This window comes from Corvus moneduloides, chromosome 3, assembly GCF_009650955.1.
Source record: "Corvus moneduloides isolate bCorMon1 chromosome 3, bCorMon1.pri, whole genome shotgun sequence".
In the NCBI taxonomy this organism is placed as follows: domain Eukaryota; kingdom Metazoa; phylum Chordata; class Aves; order Passeriformes; family Corvidae; genus Corvus; species Corvus moneduloides.
Genome location: NC_045478.1, coordinates 98,622,900 through 98,643,594, shown reverse-complemented (window position 1 = coordinate 98,643,594; position 20,695 = coordinate 98,622,900). Strand labels below are relative to the sequence as shown.

At 43.2% G+C, this 20,695-nt stretch overlaps 1 protein-coding gene across 1 annotated transcript in view; it reads left to right on the top strand.

Moving 5' to 3' along the window:
* Nucleotides 1–1,783: 1,783 nt before the first annotated feature.
* KCNH1 (potassium voltage-gated channel subfamily H member 1) overlaps nucleotides 1,784–20,695 on the top strand; it is a 177,567-nt gene continuing 158,655 nt past the window's right edge. Inside the window, 3 exon segments of the mRNA XM_032102903.1 lie at nucleotides 1,784–1,931; nucleotides 12,778–12,901; nucleotides 13,148–13,254. Coding sequence (XP_031958794.1) covers nucleotides 1,859–1,931; nucleotides 12,778–12,901; nucleotides 13,148–13,254 — 304 coding nt within the window. The 5' untranslated portion in view covers nucleotides 1,784–1,858.

Here is a 20,695-nt window from a genome sequence, read left to right as displayed (position 1 = left end):
GCCTCAAAATTTCTGTAATATACGTCAGCTGCCAGGTGTCTCCTAAGTCACAGATATTCCTGCAGAGCCCAGCAAAAGCTAAGATAGAGCGTGCACTTATTCCTCTGGCACAGTGGCTTTGAGGGATAATGAAACAGTATTCTGTATCCCAGTTTTCCAAACCTCACTCTTGGTTGTTAGCAGTTGTGTAAATTCAGTGTCAAAGGTTATGTTTACAATTTTGCCAGAGAGTTTAGAATCTCTTCGGGTTTGGCCTGTGCTGCTGAAGCTAGCAGGAACTAAATAACCTGGGATCTTTGTATGGATAGTTGTTAGGGATACTTAGATGTGTAAAGATGCAAATAAATACTTCTATGGGATCTTTTAAACCCCAGCATTTCAGGGAGAGTGGCCTTTTTGCAGCTTCAGGCACTTGATTTTTTTTCTCCTAACTAGCCTCTCTTTGGTAGCAAATGCAGGAATGCTCAGCATATAGAGAATCACCAGTTTAAAAGAGACTAATTCCTGCCTGGCAGCTGGGTTGGGCCATGGGGGCTTTCGGAGTTCCCCAGGTGCCCAGTTGTATGAGAGACTCCAAGCACCAGGGTGCTCAGGGACTTGGTCTGTAGCTCCTGCTGCAATGAAATTGTCTTCACCCCTCGACTCTCACAGTCTTCACTTAAAAATGCTGTGGGAGGCTCGTGGCAGGGAGATCTGACTTTTTGGGCAGTGTGTGTGTCGCAGTCAGCATTTGGTCACAACTGTGTGGCTGAATCCATGTGTGTGGCTGTGCTGGAGCTGGCTGTGGTTCCTGGCTGTGCTGTGGTCCTGGCCCAAGCCTTGCCCAGGAGAGAGCAAGCTGGGAAGTGCCAGAGTTCTGTGGGAGCAGTGGTAATGATTAAAATGCCCAGGTGACACAGGCCATCGTGTTTGCCATACTTTATTTGCTCGTGCTGTGAGAAATAGCTTTTCCTCAAGCACATGAACATGCAGAAACATATTCATGTCTCCAATATGCCTTGAGCTGCAGAGCCTGAAGTTGCTGCATTTAATGAAGCATTACAGCAAGTAAATGCCAATACCAGAAAGAAAAAAGCTGCCTTTTAAATTTAAAAGATCTGAGTATTTTCCATTTACTGATAGATTGGTAGCAGGGAAGAACAAAGTCGATTAATCTCTGAATGAAAACTTGATGTCAATTAAATGTCCCAAAGAGTTCAAGACCTGTCAAAGGTTATATTTGAACAGTTTGTCTCGCTGCTCCCACGGAGCTGTTAATCAGTTTGACCACATAATACTGAGTAGCCTTCTAACGGAAATCATCGTAGGGAAGCGTGAAGCGCCACCCGGGATGAGAGCGGCGAGCGAAGGCTCCGGAGCTTCGGGGCGACCGACCCGGGGCGGGATATGGAGGTGCCTCCCGCCGCTCGGGAGAGCGGCTGCCGGGAGTTTGTGAGCGGTCTTTAAGCACTCCGGCTTTCTCATCCCCCGAGGCGCGCCGGCGAGGAGTCGAGCGCGGCGGCAGCCGCCCCTGAGCGGGGCATGAGGCCGGCGGAAGGCGCCGTCCGCCGCTGACGGGCCGAGCGCTCCCGGGGCCCGCAGCTCTCCGCGCCGCGCCGGCCCCAGACGATGGCGCTGCAGCCCCGGCGTTGCGGCGCGGCGGCGGCCGGCGGGGGTCGCTGCGGGGCGGTCCGGCGGCGGCGGCGGCGCGGGGCTGCGGTGCGCGGGAGGCGGCGGCGGCGGTGCCGCACAGCCGCGGGTGCCGGTCCCGGCGGAGGCATGAGGCGCGCGGGGCGGGCGGGCGGCGGCGCGGCAGAGCGCGGGTCGGCGCGGCCCTGAGCGGAGCCTCCGCGCCGCGCTGCGCTCCCGCAGAGCGACTATGGCCGGGGGAAGGCGAGGGCTGGTGGCGCCTCAGAACACGTTCCTGGAGAACATCGTGCGGAGGTCTAACGGTAAGGGGGCACCGGGGGCGAGCTCTCGCCGGCCGCAAGGAGCCCGCCGCGTCCTCGACGGGGACAGCGCCTGGCGCGGGGCGCCGAGCCCCGGCCGCTGCCGGGCGGCTCCGCCGAAGCGGCGCATCCAGGTGCCGGAGGCGGTGCCGGCTGCGCCGCCCAAGTCCTGCCGAGAGCCCCTGGCCCGGGCGGCGGGGCTCGGGCTGCAGGTGCGCCGGCACGGCGGGCGCCCAGCGAGCCCCGCCGGCCGCGTCGTGCCCGCGGCGGGCCGGGATCCGCGCCCCGGGGGCGAGCGGGGCAGCGCCCGGCCCGGAGCGGGGGGCTCGGGGCGTCCGGAGAGCGGCGGGGGCGGCGGCGGCTCCGGACCGGGAGGAGGTGCCGGGATTCAAGATGGTCCCTGGGCAGGGAGAGCCCGGTGCGGGGGCATCGGCCAGGGCTGCCTGCCCGAGTTGAAAGGGAAGGTTGGTCATAAGTGAGGAGAGACTTTGCCATTTTGAGGGCTGAGGGCAGATATTTCTTTTTTTTCCTAGTGCACTGTAACCAGGTCTGTCTCTTGGAAAACTGTGTGGTGGAAAATGCCTCGAATTTCACAATTGCATGCAAATATGTATTAATGCTATCCAGATTCTTTCACTTCGGGACTTACCAAAAGCTGCTCCCTCAGTAAGCTGGCGACCATGCCGGCGTTCATGGATTTGTTTAACCTAGGCATGTGCATTTCTTTTAAAGCCCCGAGCCTAAGTTGTGCCATTTTTAATGCTTCCATTGACTTCAGTGGGGTTACTTAAAGGATTAAGAACTTGTACTATGGTTGAGAATATGAAGGATCAAGCTCTTTTTGAAGACAAGACGAGTTAATTAATTAAAAACATAGTTTGTTCTGATAAAGCAAAGACAACCTTCTTGATAAGCAGCTAAAAACTCAAATGATCACAAGAATGATTTAATTTTTTTTTTTTTAAATTAGGCAGGATTATTGGAGAACTAGCCTTTAATAAGACCATATTTTCACAAAAAATTGAGGCTCTTTTTATAGGTTATTTCTCTCTGCAACTTTCCTGTAGAAGGGAAGGGCTTGGAAGCTGCATTCCTGAAAAAAATTACTCTCCAGACTTACAGTGAATCTTGCCCTCTTTTTTATTTCTTTTATAATGAATGTTACATTTGATCACATTCAGGCTGCTTCTCTAATCTTCCAACAACAGTTATTGAAGGTTTTTTTCAAAACTGTCTCGACTTTGTAGATTATTTTCTTCATTAAAAACCAATTTCCTCTTTTGGCTTTCAGTGCCAAAGCCTCGATGCAATAAATCAGTTGAGGCTTGGAGATGGGGGGAATCATGCAGCAGAAGCTATGCTCTGTTTCTTCCTCTCTTCCCCCATTATTAAGAAGGTGTCATAACAGAATGTGGTGCTAGACAGCGCAGGTAAAATGACAGCACTCCATTTCCAAACGCTCAGCAAGTCCTGAGGACTGGAATCAATACAAGTTTTTAGATTAAGCTTGGTAGGAAACGATGCACAGTTCAGACATATAAGGATAAGCTTAGGGAAGTGACTCAGGTTTAGAAGCCCATTTCTTCTGTAATGTGCCTTCAAGTTTTTGCTGGACTCAATCCAGCTTTGCTGTCAATGTGATGCTGTCACATACAAATTATGGATGAATCAGTTTTTCTAACCTTCGTCTGCTTGAGCAGACAAGGATAGGCTCCCTTCTCTCCTGCTGAGGCAGGGCTGTGCTGACCAGCACGGGGGCAGTATGGAAACATGCCAGTTTCTTGTTGCCTGTCTCATCTTGTCCTGCCTACTTGGCCATTGAGATGATTTGGGATGCCCACAGGATGATTGCTTAAATGGGCCCATAAAGCTTGAGGTTTGGCTCCCCTTTCTTGGTTTCGTTCAATTGGGTAGTAATGTGACCCACAATGAAACTATCTACGCCATCTGGGAGTTGCCAAATAAACCTTGGGCTTGTTGTCAAGCTTGTATTTGCTGGCACATGCAAGCAAGTTGAGTAGTGCCAACAGATATTGAGTAGATACAGATATAGGACTGTTCCTAATTTGGGGAGGATTCCCTTTGAAAAGAGAGGAATTTGGTCTTTGAACAGAAATATGTACTAAGTGCGTCACGTGAAGGAACTTGTACATGATATGCGTATCATCAGTCACTGATGGACTGAGGGAAGCATGTTTTGGGGCAGGGGATGTTAACTCAGTGAAAGAGTCTGTATGGCAATAACAAAGGAATGGATGTGCATCCTCTTTTGGAAGCATTGCTCTAAGGACAGCACTAATTACACCGTTATTTTACCAGTAGTTTTAACAAGGAATTCTTTGGACAGCCTTTCATGTTAGATGTGGCACTGGTAAGCTGATGCACATTCCGTGGCTAAAGGTAGTAGCAGTGTATGTAGGCATGCAAGTTCAGGGTTTTTTCCATGAGGGTTAAAATTTGGCTCATGTTCATATCACACCTTCTGCAGCAAGACTCACCTCAAACTCCTTTGGTCTGAATCATCTACCTCAGAGTTACTAGGAACAAGAGCTTTTTCACAGGCTGCAAATCAATTGAGACAGGTTCTCATGCACTGAATGCCAGCCAAAAGAGCTGTGCTAGGGCTGCAAAGCATTTCCTTCCCATGTGTTGGAGTAGAGAGAGGATGGGATGGCCTTAGGATAGCACATGCAGGAAGGAACATGTGAAGTGTCATCTTCCTAGACCGGTGGACCTTGTCTGCCCTCTGTGATTTCTTCTCACAAGAAGACCTTTGATGAAGTGTGAGCTTAAGATTTGTCCTTCTTTGAAATGAGGGACACCATAACTCTGATCATCTTGTATTTAATGTTTAAAATCTGTGCTTCTGTACTAGCCATGCAGAGCTAGAAAAATAAATGTTGCATGCAGCGGTTGGTTGATAAAAATTTCTTTGAAGCATTGAAATATTTAAAGACCAGAACACCCAGTGGGACAGAAAATGAGCCCGTGCTGTAAAACAGTGCAGTATATAAAGAATCACTAGCCCCTGATGATTACTGCTAATGTGATATTAATGTTTTTTCTTGGTAATGTAATACATCCACAGTATACAAGCACTGTAATAATAACAGTTATAAACCTGGATCATGGCCAGGGCACCCAATTCAGCTGGTGCAGTTTATTGTAGAGGATAGTGGTTATTTGTGGTATTCCAATGCTTTATCAATATCTGGAGGCAAAAGTAGTTTTCAATTTATGTAAATGCCAGCTGAATTCTTCCGTCCTTCCTTGGTCAAAATTCCCATTGAGGTGTGTGATAACTGTGCATGTGGAAGAATGATAAAAGTAAGTCCTGTGTTTACATGGCTTTGGAATGTCGGTGGAAGTCATAGATACTTTTCTGATTTATGGACAAAATAAGGAGGTTGGAAGAAGGGTAAGTAAGAAGGCACGAGGCTGGTGTGAATTTAATTTTCCTTTCACAAAATCCCCTGGGAGCACACTAAGGAGACATCAGTTAGGGAAGCAAACCTGGACCTTTTGATGGGGAATGCAGAGAGTTCCCTGTAGAGGGAAAGAAAAAGCACCTTCAGACACAGATCTCAAGTATAACAGACATTTGCATGATTTATGGCGTTGCTTCCATTACAGGCTATAAAGTCCCAGTACAATAAACATTTTGCATCCTGGGCATGCTAACCTTATACCATCATCTGAGACCTAGGAGAGAAATAAACTTTATTGTAAACACTTCTGAAACTGAAAAGACTGGTTTTGTGTTCAGCCAGAGAGAAATGCAAAGGAAACTTAACAGAGAATGAAGAATGAAAACAGCAGACCTTCAGAAACTGCAAGAGAACAATTTGTAGGTTCTATGTTAAGGACGTTTTCCCAACGAGAATGAAATAAAGGGTTTTGTTGCTTCCTGATCTTCCTTCTTTCCCATGTTAACAACTGTGGAGACACATATATTTTTATCCATGCTTTTCATACAGTTGGTCAGTACCAATTGAAATAATTGAAATACCTATTCACTATTGACAGTGTTTTTTCTCAGTATCACTGGAATTGAATGTAAAATGTTTTTTTTTCTGCTGGCTTTTACTAGGCCAGAAGTCTAGTTTTGAATGTGCACCTTCATTTAGGAATGTACGACCTGATTTTGCTAAAATTACTTTTATAGATAGTAAGGGGAAAAATGTACAGCACAGAGTTGACAGGTAATGTGCTTTAAAATTAATGTTCTGAAAGCTCAAGAAGTTCTCCTGTGATAATTCAACGTATCAATCCAGTTTTACATTAAATCCTAGAACAAGATTGTAAAACAAATCTTAATGAAACCCATTCATTGGAGAATTGGTTAATGCATTTTTGTAACTCATAGCTAAAAGTGAGTGGGGAGTTAGGTCTTGTCAAATACTTTTAAGGCTATAATCAGTAAATCAAACAGCTTCTTTAAACTAAGGACTTGTAATCGATGCAACTAAAGCATGCCTTTTTCTGGATTAGTGCTCAGATCATATGGGATGGGGAAAAAACCCCTGACCAGCTGAATGACGAAGTCTCACTGCTGAACAGTGTTTTTGTCCTTTAGTAAGGGTGGTGCTATGTCTGACTCTTACCAACTGATGAACTTTCTCATTTCTGAAAATTATCTAATTATCTCACACTAGCATCACGTGTGTATAAATGTTGTGGGGGTTTGTGTTTTGATGTTTATTTTTAGGGGTTTCTTTGGGGGGGGGGGTGTTGGATTTTTTTTTAGTTTCTCACTATGGACAGTACTTCAAGGATAGGTGAAGAATCATGCTATCCATAAAATACATGTGGCAGCTTTGGCGCAATTTTGGTGCCATTTCATATTCTTGTTCCATTATTCTGCAGCAATTTGTTTTATTAAAAAAATATAGATAATTATGAAGATTTTATAGCTACTAGTGTTAAAAAGATGCATTCTTTTCAATTTAAGCTTTTCTCATGGTAGGCACCTACTGTGAAGTATTTTCTGTAACAATGCAAAGGAAGAATGTTGAGATGGAAAAGGTAGTTTTTGTCTATACTGCTGGCTGCAATTAGCATTCATTTTCTGTAATGATTTAAACTGAGTCACTTGAAGTTGTTGTTTTAGTTAGAGTCTCTCTTGTTATTTGTGGAAAGAACAATGAAATGAATTTTTAAATAATTCTTTTCAACTTGCACTTTGCTCTGGTGTACACATGACAGTGGAAGTCATGTTTGAATAAACATGAAGCCTCTGTATTTAGGGAATTGTGTTCATGCTGTAGCAATCAAGGAACTTTTACATCCCTTTTTGTTTCTGTAAAGTAAATAAATAGTTATATAAAGCTTTTATAAAACAGACCAAATGAACCTATCTATAGGGGTTTATGTTTTTTGTACTAGAGCAAGGCTGCAGATTAAAAATGTTGACCTCAGTATTAAGGATGGATAAATTTGAGGCTGCTATAACATTATTCTGTGGAGAGATCAAGTCGTTCAATGGGATATTTAAACACTGAAGCACCTCCACTCTAGGAATGAATACAAGGAGATACTGAGTGAAGGTGAGAATTCATGTAACACCATTGACTTCCACAGGAGGATGTGGGTGGAAGAGCAGAATTACTTATTTATTTTATTCTATCATATGAATAGTTTTTCTGTCATTTGAGCAGGTCTGTACTTGCTTTGACTACAGTTACACCACTTCTCCTAGGATGAAAATGTGGTTGGTCCCTGAAGTGCAAGCCTCGAATCCCATGTATGCAGAGAAAGGATTGAATAAGTACCTGAAATTCAGTGTGACTTATTTGTACTGACTTAGGGCCATATTTTGATCTCAGAAGTTACATTTGAACAATGTAACTAATCAGTGTGACTAAATGCTTCTCATTTACTTTTTTTTCCAAAGCTAAGACTAAACATGAGCAAAAATTCTTACATAGCCGTCCTTTGCTAGCAATTTCGACAGGCCTACTTATACACAAGGTTTGATTTCTATGCACTGGGAAGAAATTAGACAGAAATGAAACAATCTCTTTTCCCCCCAATATCCAAATGATGCTGTTTGTCATGCAAAGTCACAAGTTTGTAAATACCATGTGCCCCTTGTCCTTACGCTGTATGATAAAATCTTTACTCCTATGACAGTGGCACATGATCTTTGCCTGCTGCACATTTCTTACACTGGCTGTGACACAGCATCTGTGCTGTTCTGTGGCCAGCTTCGGCAGCAGTAGCTGTATCCCCCACCCCTATTCCATGGGTAGGGTAAGAGACCCATATGATATGCAGCTCTTTTCGTTCTGCTGTAGAAGTGGTTTGTGCTTGGTAATGCTAAAGAACTAGGTTTGCTCCCCTGAAGATCCACGGGAAGAGTTTGAGATGGGATAAAAAAAGACCTGCTGGTCTCAATAACCAGGGCTGTCATCATGTAGCATGAGGAAGGCTGTGGTCTGGAATGAGGAGGGCAATTTCTCTTCTCTCAGAGACTGGTGGGAGAACAAGCAAATTCAGGTCTTCCCTCCATGCTGAGCCTGGTTTTCCTTTTACTGAGAGGGGAATAAATTGGGAACAAATGTTTTGAGTGTTGTATTTGTATGATAACTGTGGGAAAAGATATTAGTATATTTAAATTACTTTTGTACACTACACAAACCCAAGCACACTTGTGGGGGCTTTGACTGACCCACACATGGGAAAGTGCAGAGGGAACCAGCCTCTCGTGTTACCAAGGTCTGCTCTACAACTGCCTGGGCAGAGGTTTCCCCTCAGCTTCCTCTGTGCCATGAGGAAACACCTTCAGTGTGGGAATGTATCTGGCAGTGTTGTTTGGAATATGTTTGGCTGCTGGTCCCTGACCTTCTGCCAGTGTGTCCCAGAAAAGGACCTGTGCATCACTGTTGGGACAGGGAAGGTAGAACCAGTGTGCTGGCGTCTGGAAAGAGGTGGGGGATCTCAGCTGGGCAAGATCCATGTTACAGGAGAGGCTGGAATGCAGTGGGAGCAAATGTGTAGCTGTGCAGGGGAGTGAATGGTAGGGGGGAAACATTTCAGTAACTTGCTCCATGCCCTTGCAAGGAGGTGACCACTCCTCAGTCAGCCAGTCCTGGCCAGATAAATGTCTGTGAGTGCAGCTTGTCTACAGGAATTTTGGAAGATGATGTTTTGGTTAAACAAAGCACTAAATGTCACAATAGGATTCAGTAGATAGTTTTGGTAAGATGGGTGCTCTAGACACTTGCTATTGTTACTGTTAAAGGACCAAGGTTATTTAGAAAGACATTTTCTGATTCTTCTGTGATGCTCTGTAGGAAAGTGCTGGTTTCAGTGACTGAGTGAAATCCATTCTTACGTTTTGGAAGGAGTTAAAATGTTTTTCTTGTTGCTTTTAAGTGGCCATGTCTACTTTAAAGTGATAACCCAAACCGGATCTGACATTTGAGTGTGTAGATGCTGACGTGGGTATACTGCAGAGAGCAGAACTGACCTGGGGAAAACGCAGGCTAGAAAATATGGAGTGATGCACTTCACAAAGTAATTCGTGCTGCAGAAGCCTGCCCTACTCATGCAAGTAATTGTGCTGCCTTCGTGATGCTACAGCTCTTACTTGTGTTTCTGCAGCACGCTGTGCTCTGTGCTGCACCTCTGCATATTTCCTTGCTTCCCAGTGGTCTTGTTCAGACTGTGCCAAATGCAACACAAGCCAGAAGCCCAGGTCTTTTGTATGAGCCTGCCCTCTCCAGTTCTAGCTCAGGTTTTCTTGGCGCTCATAACAAGGGCCAGTGATGCTTTCAGATTCTTCTTGGGCCAGGCAATACTGCTAACACAGTTGCCATTGTGATAGAAATTGATCTCCTGGTAGGGGAATTCATTGAGTCCTTTCAAAGAGGTGCTTCAAGTCACTAAATAGTTTTGAGTATGTCCATTTCATCCCTGTCTTTGAATAGAATTTAGCAGTGGATTTCCTCATGGTCTTCCTCTGGCCAACTCTTTTCCTGGCCTTGCTGACCCACTTGTGAGTCCCCAAGAGTCTCTGCCCTGTGATACTCAGAGTTCACTAGAGCATCCCTCATGCTTGTTGTGTAACAAAGCCACAGCTGTTTCGTGGCCTCTGGGACCCTGTGTCCCTGCAGATGGAGTGGCAATATTTGCCTCACTGGATGTTATTTACTATTTTCTTATGTTAGGAACAATTTTTAACAGATTATGAGCTGTCCCCAAGCAGCACATTGTCAGGGATGTCAATGCAATTGAATGTAAATGATAGCAACGAGGACAGCCCTTCTACCTCTGGGTTGTCTGTCAGAACAAGCTATGCAGGGAAGTTACAAGTGGGAGTCCTTATTTTATGCTGTGTCTTGCCAGTGTTCACACAGGCAAAACACTGTTGTCAGAGACACTTCTGAAGAAATGAGGTGTGTTTGTCAGCTACGTAAAGCCTGGATCAAAGAAAGGTCAAGATGCATGAAGGGGGAATTAGCTAGAAGGGAGAGACACTTACGAAACAATGGGAACATCAAAATCTCTAACTCGTTCTTTGATTTGATAGTTGCACGAAATTTTTCCTTTAAAGCTTTATCTTTACATAAAGATCTCTCAGTTTGCTTCTAACTCACAACTAAACCCAGCCTGGACTCTCATGAAACACTGAACCTCTACCTGCTAGAGAGGCTCACCCTGTGTGGACTAATAGGGGTGCATAAAATACAACAGCCAAGTCACACTGACTTAAAAACTCGCATGGTGAGGATGTTGACATCTATTCACTGTGGTAGCTTGATAATTAGAACAGTCATTCAGGAGCTGAAATAGTGGCTGAGCTTTCACTGCCCTAAGGTAGCCTGCATCTTGCAGGAGAATATCCAAACTGCTGTTGGGGAAGGGAAATGTGTGCATGTTCTCTACGCATCCTTTGGAAACTGCCAGTCCAAACAAATCAGGCTTTGCTGGGCCAAAACATAAGTGGGAATGTGCTTTTTCAGCTCCTGCAATAATGGCAAAGAATCAAGAACTGTCTGTAAGAACTGGGCTTATGTTAAAATATTGAGTATTGTAACTAATATAGCGAAGGGGAAAAAGCCAACCTTAAAATATCCCCCTTTTTAATTGTTTTCTGTCGTTTAACTTGGACAGATTTCTATTTGCTGTGCTAAAGTTTTTCAGTTCTCCTCTCCAACACTGCTCACAGAGCTTCCAGCTCCCAAGTCTTTGAGAGCTGGCTATCTAGGGACTAGACTGTTGCAGTCTCACCTTTTGGAGCTTAAATTCCCTTATGGATTTAAGGTTTTGTTTGTACCCGTAAATAGGAGACAAGAGCAGTGTTGTAAATCACAGAAGCATTGCAAGGCTAGATAAAAGTAGGATTAACACAGTGATGTTCATCAGAAATCTGTCCTATATAGCCTTTAATGAAAAAACCCAAGAGATTGTTTATCTGAAGACAATGAGGGTTAAGTGTGAAAGGCAGGCAAATGCTTAACAGGAACTCTTTAGTAAGTGGAGAGAAGGAAAAGTTATCTTTTGAGAAGGGGAGACAGTGAGAAGGAATTCATGCATGAAATAACATCATTCAGATCTGGGCAGGACCTGGCCTAACATTTGTATTTGCATTTTTTTGGTCTTTTTTTGGTACTTCCTGATGAAATTTAAAAATATCCTAACACAGTCTAATGTAGTGTTTATAATAGACACTCAAAAGCACTTGCTTTAGCAGTGAGAAATGACTTGGTTTACTTATTCATAGGAAGGGGTAAAGGAGGTGTATTGTTTTTGGGAGAAGGTGCTTCAACCAAGCAAAAACCATGGTATTTAAAAGAGTCTGTGAGAAACAAAGCAGCTAAAATATCCTGAAGATGTATTACTGGTGTATTTCACTCTAAAGAGTGTATGAAAATACATTTAATCATGCTTGTGGATTTAGCTAGCTACAGGACTCCTTTATTTAAACCCACTTGAAGTTTGGGGTGAAAGATTTTGAAAGGGGAAGTTGAAACAAACGAAACTCTCTGCAATTAATAGGTAAAATGTCATTTGATCGCAGGAAGCATTAATGATATCTATGGATGTGTGAGCAGCTGGGAGTCGATCCTGAAAAGTTGACAGCATGGTGAACTCCTGTAAGGGCTCTCCTTAAAAATGAGTGCTTCTTGAACTCGTGGGACTGCCCAGCCTTTCTTTCAAAAGCCAGAGGGTCTTTGCAGCTGTGACAGGAGCCACCATCTCCTCCTGCCTGCCAGTGCCCAGGGCTGCTGTCTGTCTTGGCACAGGTGTTGGTTTGAGTTGGCAATCATAATAGAAGTGCCACGCACAGCTCCAGTGAGAATGGAGGCGTGAATCCTGCTTAGTTTTTTTTGTACTGATTGAAACTCCTTCTGGTTTGTGTGGCAGACAAGGAGTTCCTTCTACTGGTGTAATTGCTAGCCCTAGTTCTTGGTGTCCTGTTTGGAGTGCTGTGCTGTACATAAGCATTTGGGCTTGTGTGGCCAGCAGTGAAGGCAGTGTTGAGAGGAGCACACTGTGAGAGGCTTTGCATTCAAACTGAGTGTCGTGGTGGATCTGTGCGTGTGGCACAGAGGGAAACAGTTTGGTGGATCTATCCTCAGTCAAGAGATGAATTTTACCTGCTTAACCATTGTGTTTCATTTGCATAAACGCATCTTTTTATGCTGAGTAATTAACACTTTTTTAAAAGTAAGCATTTACTTAAAATTAAAACTTGGAATGATCCTGTTGACTGCAGTGAGAGTAATATCTGTGAAAAACTGTGCAGGGACTGAAGCAATTAGGATTGGGTTCTGAAATAAATATGTCCTCTAATACAACCATAGCCTTGACTAACGTCTAACTGATGTGTTTTTTCAAACAGATACTAATTTTGTCTTGGGTAATGCCCAGATCGTGGATTGGCCCATTGTCTACAGCAACGATGGATTTTGCAAGTTATCAGGATATCACAGAGCAGAAGTTATGCAAAAGAGCAGCACCTGCAGGTATCTGAGAACAGATTTATTTTCTGTTAAATAGCTTGTAGTGTTGTGCCTGTTGCTTGAGGAGGAAAGTAATCTGTTTATTCCAGTTTTGTCTTATATCTCCTGGGGCTACATCTGTCAAATATGCTTTCCAGGTGAAACAAAACCAAAGAAGAGCCATTTCTAAATGGGTCCTTTTTACACGGTAAACAAATGGCTTTGTGTCTTTGTCTGGTATCTGACTTGAATTTCTCCCTTTATTGGCAGTTTTATGTATGGAGAGCTGACAGACAAAGATACAATTGACAAGGTCCGGCAAACATTTGAGAACTATGAGATGAACTCCTTTGAAATCTTGATGTACAAGAAGAACAGTAAGTGGCTGATTGGTTTGTTCATTAATGTAGGTGCGCAAAGTTGTTCTAAATTGTAGTGAAACTGCAATTCTGTCACCCTGGAGGACCGTGCTTTATCTAGGGCTAAATAAGCCCCAGTTCTGCCACTTGATCTAAAAGGGAGAAATGAGAACATTAGAGATGAAAGTCACTCAGGGAGGCAGAGGAAGCTTTGTAATTTGTTCTGACGTTTAGAGTAATTTGGGTGTGATGCTTTAAGACAACACTGAAGATTCCATCAGTGGTAGTACACAAGCTAGGTTTGTGCAAGTTTCCACTACAGAGAACATACTTTCTCAGTTTTAAAAAACTTGACATAGCAAAGCCAGTATTTAGTAGTTTTGGAATAAAAAGAACCCATCTTTTGTTTTAGCAACTGAGCTACTTCTGATGCTTTCTTTTGTTTTGGACAAAAAATTCTTAATTGGCACATGATTTTTTTTCCTAGGAAATTCGGCCTGTCTGTAACTGCACATGTCAGCAGATGAACTACTTGCCCCAAACTTGTTGTCTCATCTAGTGTGGACTATGTTGTGCACAGTTGTTTTCATCTACTTAATGTTACCTGAAGTGTAAATACACTGAAGTCTTCAGCCGGGGTAGATGTTAAGCTGAAAAGTCTCATTCTGGAACTTATTTTGCTCTTAACAATTTTGCCTTCTAATAAAGGAGCTGGTACTGCCTGCATGCACTGTCTGTATGGCCTTGCTTTGTGCTGCTTTCCTCCTAGCCCTACCTGCCTCCGATGTTTACCTATTTTCTAAAAGCTGATTTCTGTTCCTAGCACAGTTTGTGGCCGTGGGGACCATATGCAGCTCACATCTATGCATCCAAAGCCAAGTAAATAAGCTGCAGTCCTGGGATCTAGGAGAGTCTGGAATTCTCTCTTAGTTATCAGTGATTTGGCACCAAGAGACTATGCAGCTACTCTTCTGTCGTGCTGCAGCATATGGCCTGTAGTAGAGCTGGGGGCCTCTCTGTCTTTTATGCAGATTTAAAGCAAGGTAACCGTGGAGTGAGGAATATTTCCTGCCCTGCTGTGCACTCCTCTGAGGAGAGGTGGCCTAGAACAAAGTCCAGCTGTGCAGTAGCTGTGTTGTGTGACATGCCAAAAGACGGAGCTGCGATGGTTCTGCTCTGTGCACACAGGGTCACAGGCATGGGAAAAAGGGAAGCACAGTTTGCTTTCAAGCTTAACAAAACGCAGGGCACCTAGTGTTTGTTAGGTTTGCAGCTTTAGAGATGCATTAACTACTGTTGCAGAGACCGACTAATAACACTAGAAAGTTTTAACTGAAAAATATAAGAAAAGGGGACATGGTGGAACTTTTTCTCAATATAAGCCACATCACAGAAAAACACTGTCCTGTTTACCAGTCACTTAGCACCCAGACTGCTAAGTGGCCTTTCCTCTGTGGTCACCTTACCTCTGCCTGCAACTATGGCAATGGTTCAGCTAATGAACATGATTGGTTCTAACCTGCTCTCAGTTTGAAGGCTTGGGAAAGGACCCTGAATTTTGTTAGACATCCTGCTCTTTGTTTCTTCTGTTTTGTCTCTCTGTTCTTTCCTCATTCTATTTTTCTTTTTCAAATTAGCCAGTGAAATAGACAGGAAATAGATTTTTCTTGTTCTTTACCTGTCTGCTCCCTCCTTATAAACTTAACAGTCATGATAAATAGCAAGGTTTTTTTTTCCATTTTTGAGTTGTTGGATAATTGGTACATTTTCCACAGCCTGCACATGTAATGTAATTCTGGCTGCTTTGATGGTACAGGCTCTATCCTTTTGGAGAAACAAAGGAAAACAAAATAGGAGTTTTGAGTTGATAATGATGTTGGTAGTGCAAGTCAATCTTGTACTTTTAGGAGCAGCAGCCATTTTTCTCTTTCTCTGAGTAACAATTATTCCCTGGTCCTACATGTCAACAGCAGAGTGAGACATTTAATGATGTTACTAGAAGTGATAGGCTATTTTCTTTTTGACATGGCACTCTCCATGGTGGTGACCAAGGGCTAGTATTTACTTGGCTGTCTGATAAGAATTCCCCATCCAGCTGTTGACAGAGTATATCCACAAGCCTCATTGCAGTTCACAGTATCAACTCCAGAAACAACATACAATTTTCTGCCTTCATCATGTTTGCATTTATGGATGCTGCCTCTACCCTGGCCTTCCCTTTTTTTGTCCAGTCCTCCCCCCATCCAAAAGTGACTATACTCTCTGTTTTCAGAACTTGAAGTTGTGATAGAGATTTGGTTTTTCCTTGGGCTAGGCCCTTGATGACTTAGCAGACATGTAACAATCATTGTAATTCTCTGGAAAAATTGCTTCCCAGAAATAAGAGCTTCTTCAGGATAATTGGAAGCAATTAGAGCAAACAGGTGCACAGCCACCAGATTTTTGTCATTGTTGCTTTGATGCCATCCTGTTGCATTCAGTGGGGATTCATTGTCACACCTGGAAAGACACAAAGTGAAAGCTTTCTTTAATCTGGACTGCAAAATGACAACAGGCAGACTGACAGTAATTTCACATGACAGCTTCAGTTCCATTGTTTAATTAGATGTGAGCATCCAGTGATGCTGGAAGTATTGTTTATTTTTACATGGAAAAATTAAAACATTACTAAGTCTGAAGTCAGTGGAGATAAATTAACCTATACCAAGGAAGGGTACAGCTGATGTATTAGAAAATACTTTATATCTAGCCTTAGTCATATCTTACCTTACCTGATGTGTTTTGAACATCTAACTTCTTATGAGACTTTGACAGCTATTTGTTAAGCTTTTACACTTTATGGTCAGCCTCATGAGTTAAAAATGTCTGAGTAAATTAAATTTGGATTTTCTTTGCCTAATTTTTCACCTACAATGTAGGCCTGGCATACAAACAACGCAAAAGCAGGCTTGTTCTATATGCACTTGCTTTCATTATTGATGAAGAAAATTTTTGTAAGAATGCAAAATTTACTTGCTTCTGTTTGCCTCTGAAGAGGTGGTGTCCAATTGAAATCTAACCCCCTTTTCTATGCCGTACTTGACCTACTTCAGTGGAAGAATATTTGAAGTGGGGTGAGCTCATCAAAGGTGAAGTGCATCAAGAGTTAGAAAGAGTCTTCAAGTGTCCCCTGTCTGAGCAGAGGTATTGCCACTGCTTATGGTCTGCAGCTGTGCTGCAGAGAGAGTGTTAAGACACCTTTATTTTTTTTGTCTCAGAAGTTCTCTACAGATAGGACCAGCAGAATGCTTGCCAGAATGCTGGGTTGGCTGTAGGTAACTATTTTGCACACTGCAAAGCAGTTTTGTAGAGCAGTAGCTCTCTGCTGAGTAAACATATTGTGGTGAGAGTCCCAAAGGCTGGGATGCACTTTCAGTTTGTGCTGGGGTTCACTTCCCTGTTTTCTGGGTGCTTGAATGTTTAACAACTTTAATACTGCGAGTTTGGGGGGGGGGGGGGAGTTTATTTGTCTGATTTTTAAAATTTTCATTTTAACATTTGCACAGTCTTCTCCCCTCCTTCCTTCTCCCTTCTTCCCCCAGTGTATTAGAAAGCCTTCAGATGTCAGAGAATGACAAATAAGCCTAAAATAGTGACTTGGTGGATTCTACTTGCATTTATCTTTGGGACCAGTGCTTTCTATAGACGTTCAAAAGGAAACAACCCCATCCTAATTTGTAGGCAGCAAAATTCACTTCAGGGTGGTAGACCTGTGTTTGCTTACCACTAAAGAGTTTCTCATAACTGTTACTGGTTAAAACCATCTTGTGTGTGCTGCGTCTGTAGTGTCTCCAGATGGAAACCTTTGCTAACCCATATCATTGCATGGGAACAGAAGCAGGAAAGAATGAGGGTGTTGGAGTCAAGTGACATATATCCTCCTCAACCTCTCACTGAAGTGTAGCTCCATTATTTGTCAAGCAGTATGCACACCTGCATCTCCTGTGAAATCCATCTGTGTGAGTTCAGTTACCTTCAGCAAGGTCAAATTAAATATTTTGGACTCATAAAACTGGTAATTCCCATTGATCTTGTCAACTTCAAATGTGTTGGCAAGCAAGATCTGCTGTCATCTCCACAAGTATGTACTGAATTCCCAGTAGTAATCCTTAAGTATTTTCTGGGGTAAATGGAAAGAAGATCTCAAGACTTGACTGTGTCTTCCTTATACTCATGTTCTGTTCTTCAGAGAACTCAGGATCGGGTGAACCATGTCAGCACTACTGCAGTACAAGGGTGTGTGCTGAACCTTGTTTTCTGCTGTGTTGTTTCAGTGTCATAGGATAACCCTTGTGAGTAGCAATTCCACCTTTGGGGACTAAAATTGTTTTTCCTTATCTTAGCATGTAAAGATCTGACCTTTGGAAGCATTAGGTGCCACAGCATCCCAGCACCAGGTAGAGAAGACATGAAGGTAACAGCTTTAAAAGTGCTGGGAATGTATTTAAAGGTACATTCTTGTTGGCACAGAGTGAGCTGCACACTGAGTTGGTCTGTTCTCATGTGGTACATGCTCTCTGCTCCAAGCTAGAGTCTATAGGAAGACTTTTGTTCTTTGTCTTGCATGGTCAAATATCACAGGCTTCTCTGAACACTTGGTTAAAATCTGGGTGGGTACAGTGGCTTGCCAAACTCTCTCTGATCACACCTCATCAGCTGGTTTGCTAGCTGGACATTGGGCAAACTGTTCTGTCTGTGTGGGATAGAGAGAAACAATCTCATACTGAGTACTTGGGATGAGTGAAACCCTAAAAGGGGTGGCTGTAATGGTCAGCCATGCTGTTTGTATAACTTAAGTCGTGCTGTCTGCATTGCTGCATGTAGGAATCAATGGAGACAGGGCACGTGCTTCCATACTTTTCTATCCATACTGCTCGCCTGTTTTCCTTCAGGGCAGTAGGTGTCTGATGACTGTTTGACTGAGACATGATCAAGTAATGCAGAGGTTGTGCTGCTTGGAGGAAACTTGCCCCATTCATTAATGGCAGTGAAGATGTCAGCTGAATTGTCAAAACATGGTTTTTTCATTGTATTTATAAATTAATTTTGGTTTAATTAGTGGAAAGAAAAATTGTGTACTGCAGTTTTATTTAAACTGTGCTTTTTGTAGTTTTGAAAAACAGTTGGCCTCTTTGGTTAAATGGCTCAAGGTATGGGCAAAGAGCATATTTAAAGAGTGATTTTGATTTTCATCTAGGCTCTTTTTGTTTGGCAGGAAGGAAAACTTAGGAGAGCTCAGTGATATGCTCCAAGAGAAGCTGGAATAGACCTTTAAGACCTCTTTCACTTTGATGCTGTAAGAATTTCTGAAAGACTTCAACCAAAGTTAAATACTGTGTTAAATGCTGGTGTTCCTGCCCAGCAAGGGACTGAGCACATATTGCTGGAAGACACAGGACTGGAAAAGAGGAGAAGGAAGAGACAGTAGTATTTGTCTTTCAGATGGGAAATTGAAAGGTGTGCAGACATTTATGGTGTGTTAGTCTGGAGAAGACATGGGACTTGTATCACAGCTCTTAAAATAGTCTTTGCTTTAAGGTAACACCCTCAGTGTTGTGCTCAGGCCATAAAAGCCTATCAAGAGCTGCACCTGTTAATTCTGGATTGGCTTCATAACTTTGGTACCACGAGCCAGGCTGGTCCTATGGCTACTATCAGGCATTCATTGTAGATTTTCATTTCTTCTCAGTCATTCACACTGCTTGTCCTGCAGCTTTGAAGGGACATTCCCTTTTCTAGCATGATTGGTCCTATGCCACTAGACAAACTCTGGATTCTTTCACTGCTGATTCCAAATCTAACAGAAGCCAATGTAGCTCATGAGTGTTTACTTTTTTGTTTGTGCACTGGTATTATCACTGAACTTTACCAGGGAGAGAGGTTGCCAGGACTAAACAGAAAATGTAAATGGAAGTAGATGTATTGTTGGAAACACTGGTAAACACTTTCTGTGTGGCTGTGCATCAGTGCAGACTGGGAAGTTACTCTTTTTTGCTGTGAGAACTCTGGAACATGCTGCAATTTCGCTGCCTGAATAACTTGAAAATCAGAATCTGAAAATCACGTTTTTCATTAAAATGGCCTTGTTTGTGCCTCTTGCTAGTCATGGTTGGCTGGCTGAGCAGGGATGTTGGCTTTGACACCAAGAGCATGAGGGCTGCCTGTAGGACCCTGAAATTCTAGTTTCCGACCTGATTTATAAGTAGTTTATACTTTGGCTTTCCTGTTTAATAGTTAAATAAACTGTTTAATGTTTAAAAAGTAAAATTCTTCTGATAATTAAACCAGTATGTGGGACAAAAGCTGAGCATGGCCACTTCTTGGCTGAGCCATTTGGTGTGTTCCCACAGTTCAGGTCCCAGTTCTGCTGTGAATGTGCTCCTGGTTGCAGAGCACTGTGGAAAGCCCATGTAACCTAGCACTGTGAGCACTCACCTCATGACTGTATTTTTAGGTCCACTTTTCTCCTATTCACAAGAGACACTGACAAGATGTTAGGGAATACACTGCAGGGAAAATACAATGTTGTGGAAGCAGGTACATGGCCTGGCAGAATTTTCCTTCTACTTGTTTCTGCTGTTACAGTGTTACTGTGTAGATCCCAAACTGGAAGATGATTTCTGCAAGCCCTGCATGCCATCTTGATTTTGCATTCTGTTTGTGGCACTCAGGAAATTACAAGGGTACCCAAATAGTGCATTTCAGCAAACACATCTACTTTAGCTGTCGAGGGCGTCTGGCTCTTTCTTTTAGACTGTGGGACACCTCACTAAGTTCTACACTTGGTTCTAGGTAAAAAAGTGTTTTGTCTTCCTTCTTCCTGTAAATATTGCAGCACAGGAGTGGGAGTCAAGGGAGTCAGGAAGTAAGAACTCTGCTGATAAAAGCTCCTTGCCCTGCAGCAGCCTTCGGCAGGTTATTGGGAAAAGTCCTCTTGCTGCATTCAGAACATGTTAGAAAACTCCTGCAACAACATACTATAGCAAAACCATAAAGGGAAGATGACATCATGCATCTGACAAATAGCCAGAATAAGAGGGTGAATTGCATCCTTTCTGTGTTGAGTACAGCATCTTCAAAAGCACGGTAGTAAGCTTTTATAACTGTGAGAGGCAGAGAAGAAACTGAGCATGTAATTCAGCCTCAATGCTATGAAGGTTAATAATGTGAGCAGCCCATAGCAGAATGGCTGTAGCTTGAAGTAGTAAGGCAATACAAAGTGGTTTTGGGGAGGGGAAAAAATCCTTAATCTAAAAAAGCGCATGTAGATAGAGATCAAAAAGCAGGGCTATAGATGGAGATCCTGGCTGATTAAAAAGTTGCAGTGTTAGTGAAGGGCGTTGAAGTGGGTAAAATGAAAAGCAGTTAGTCACCAAGGAGTCTCTGTAAAAGCAGGATACAGATTTGATCAGCCTTAGAA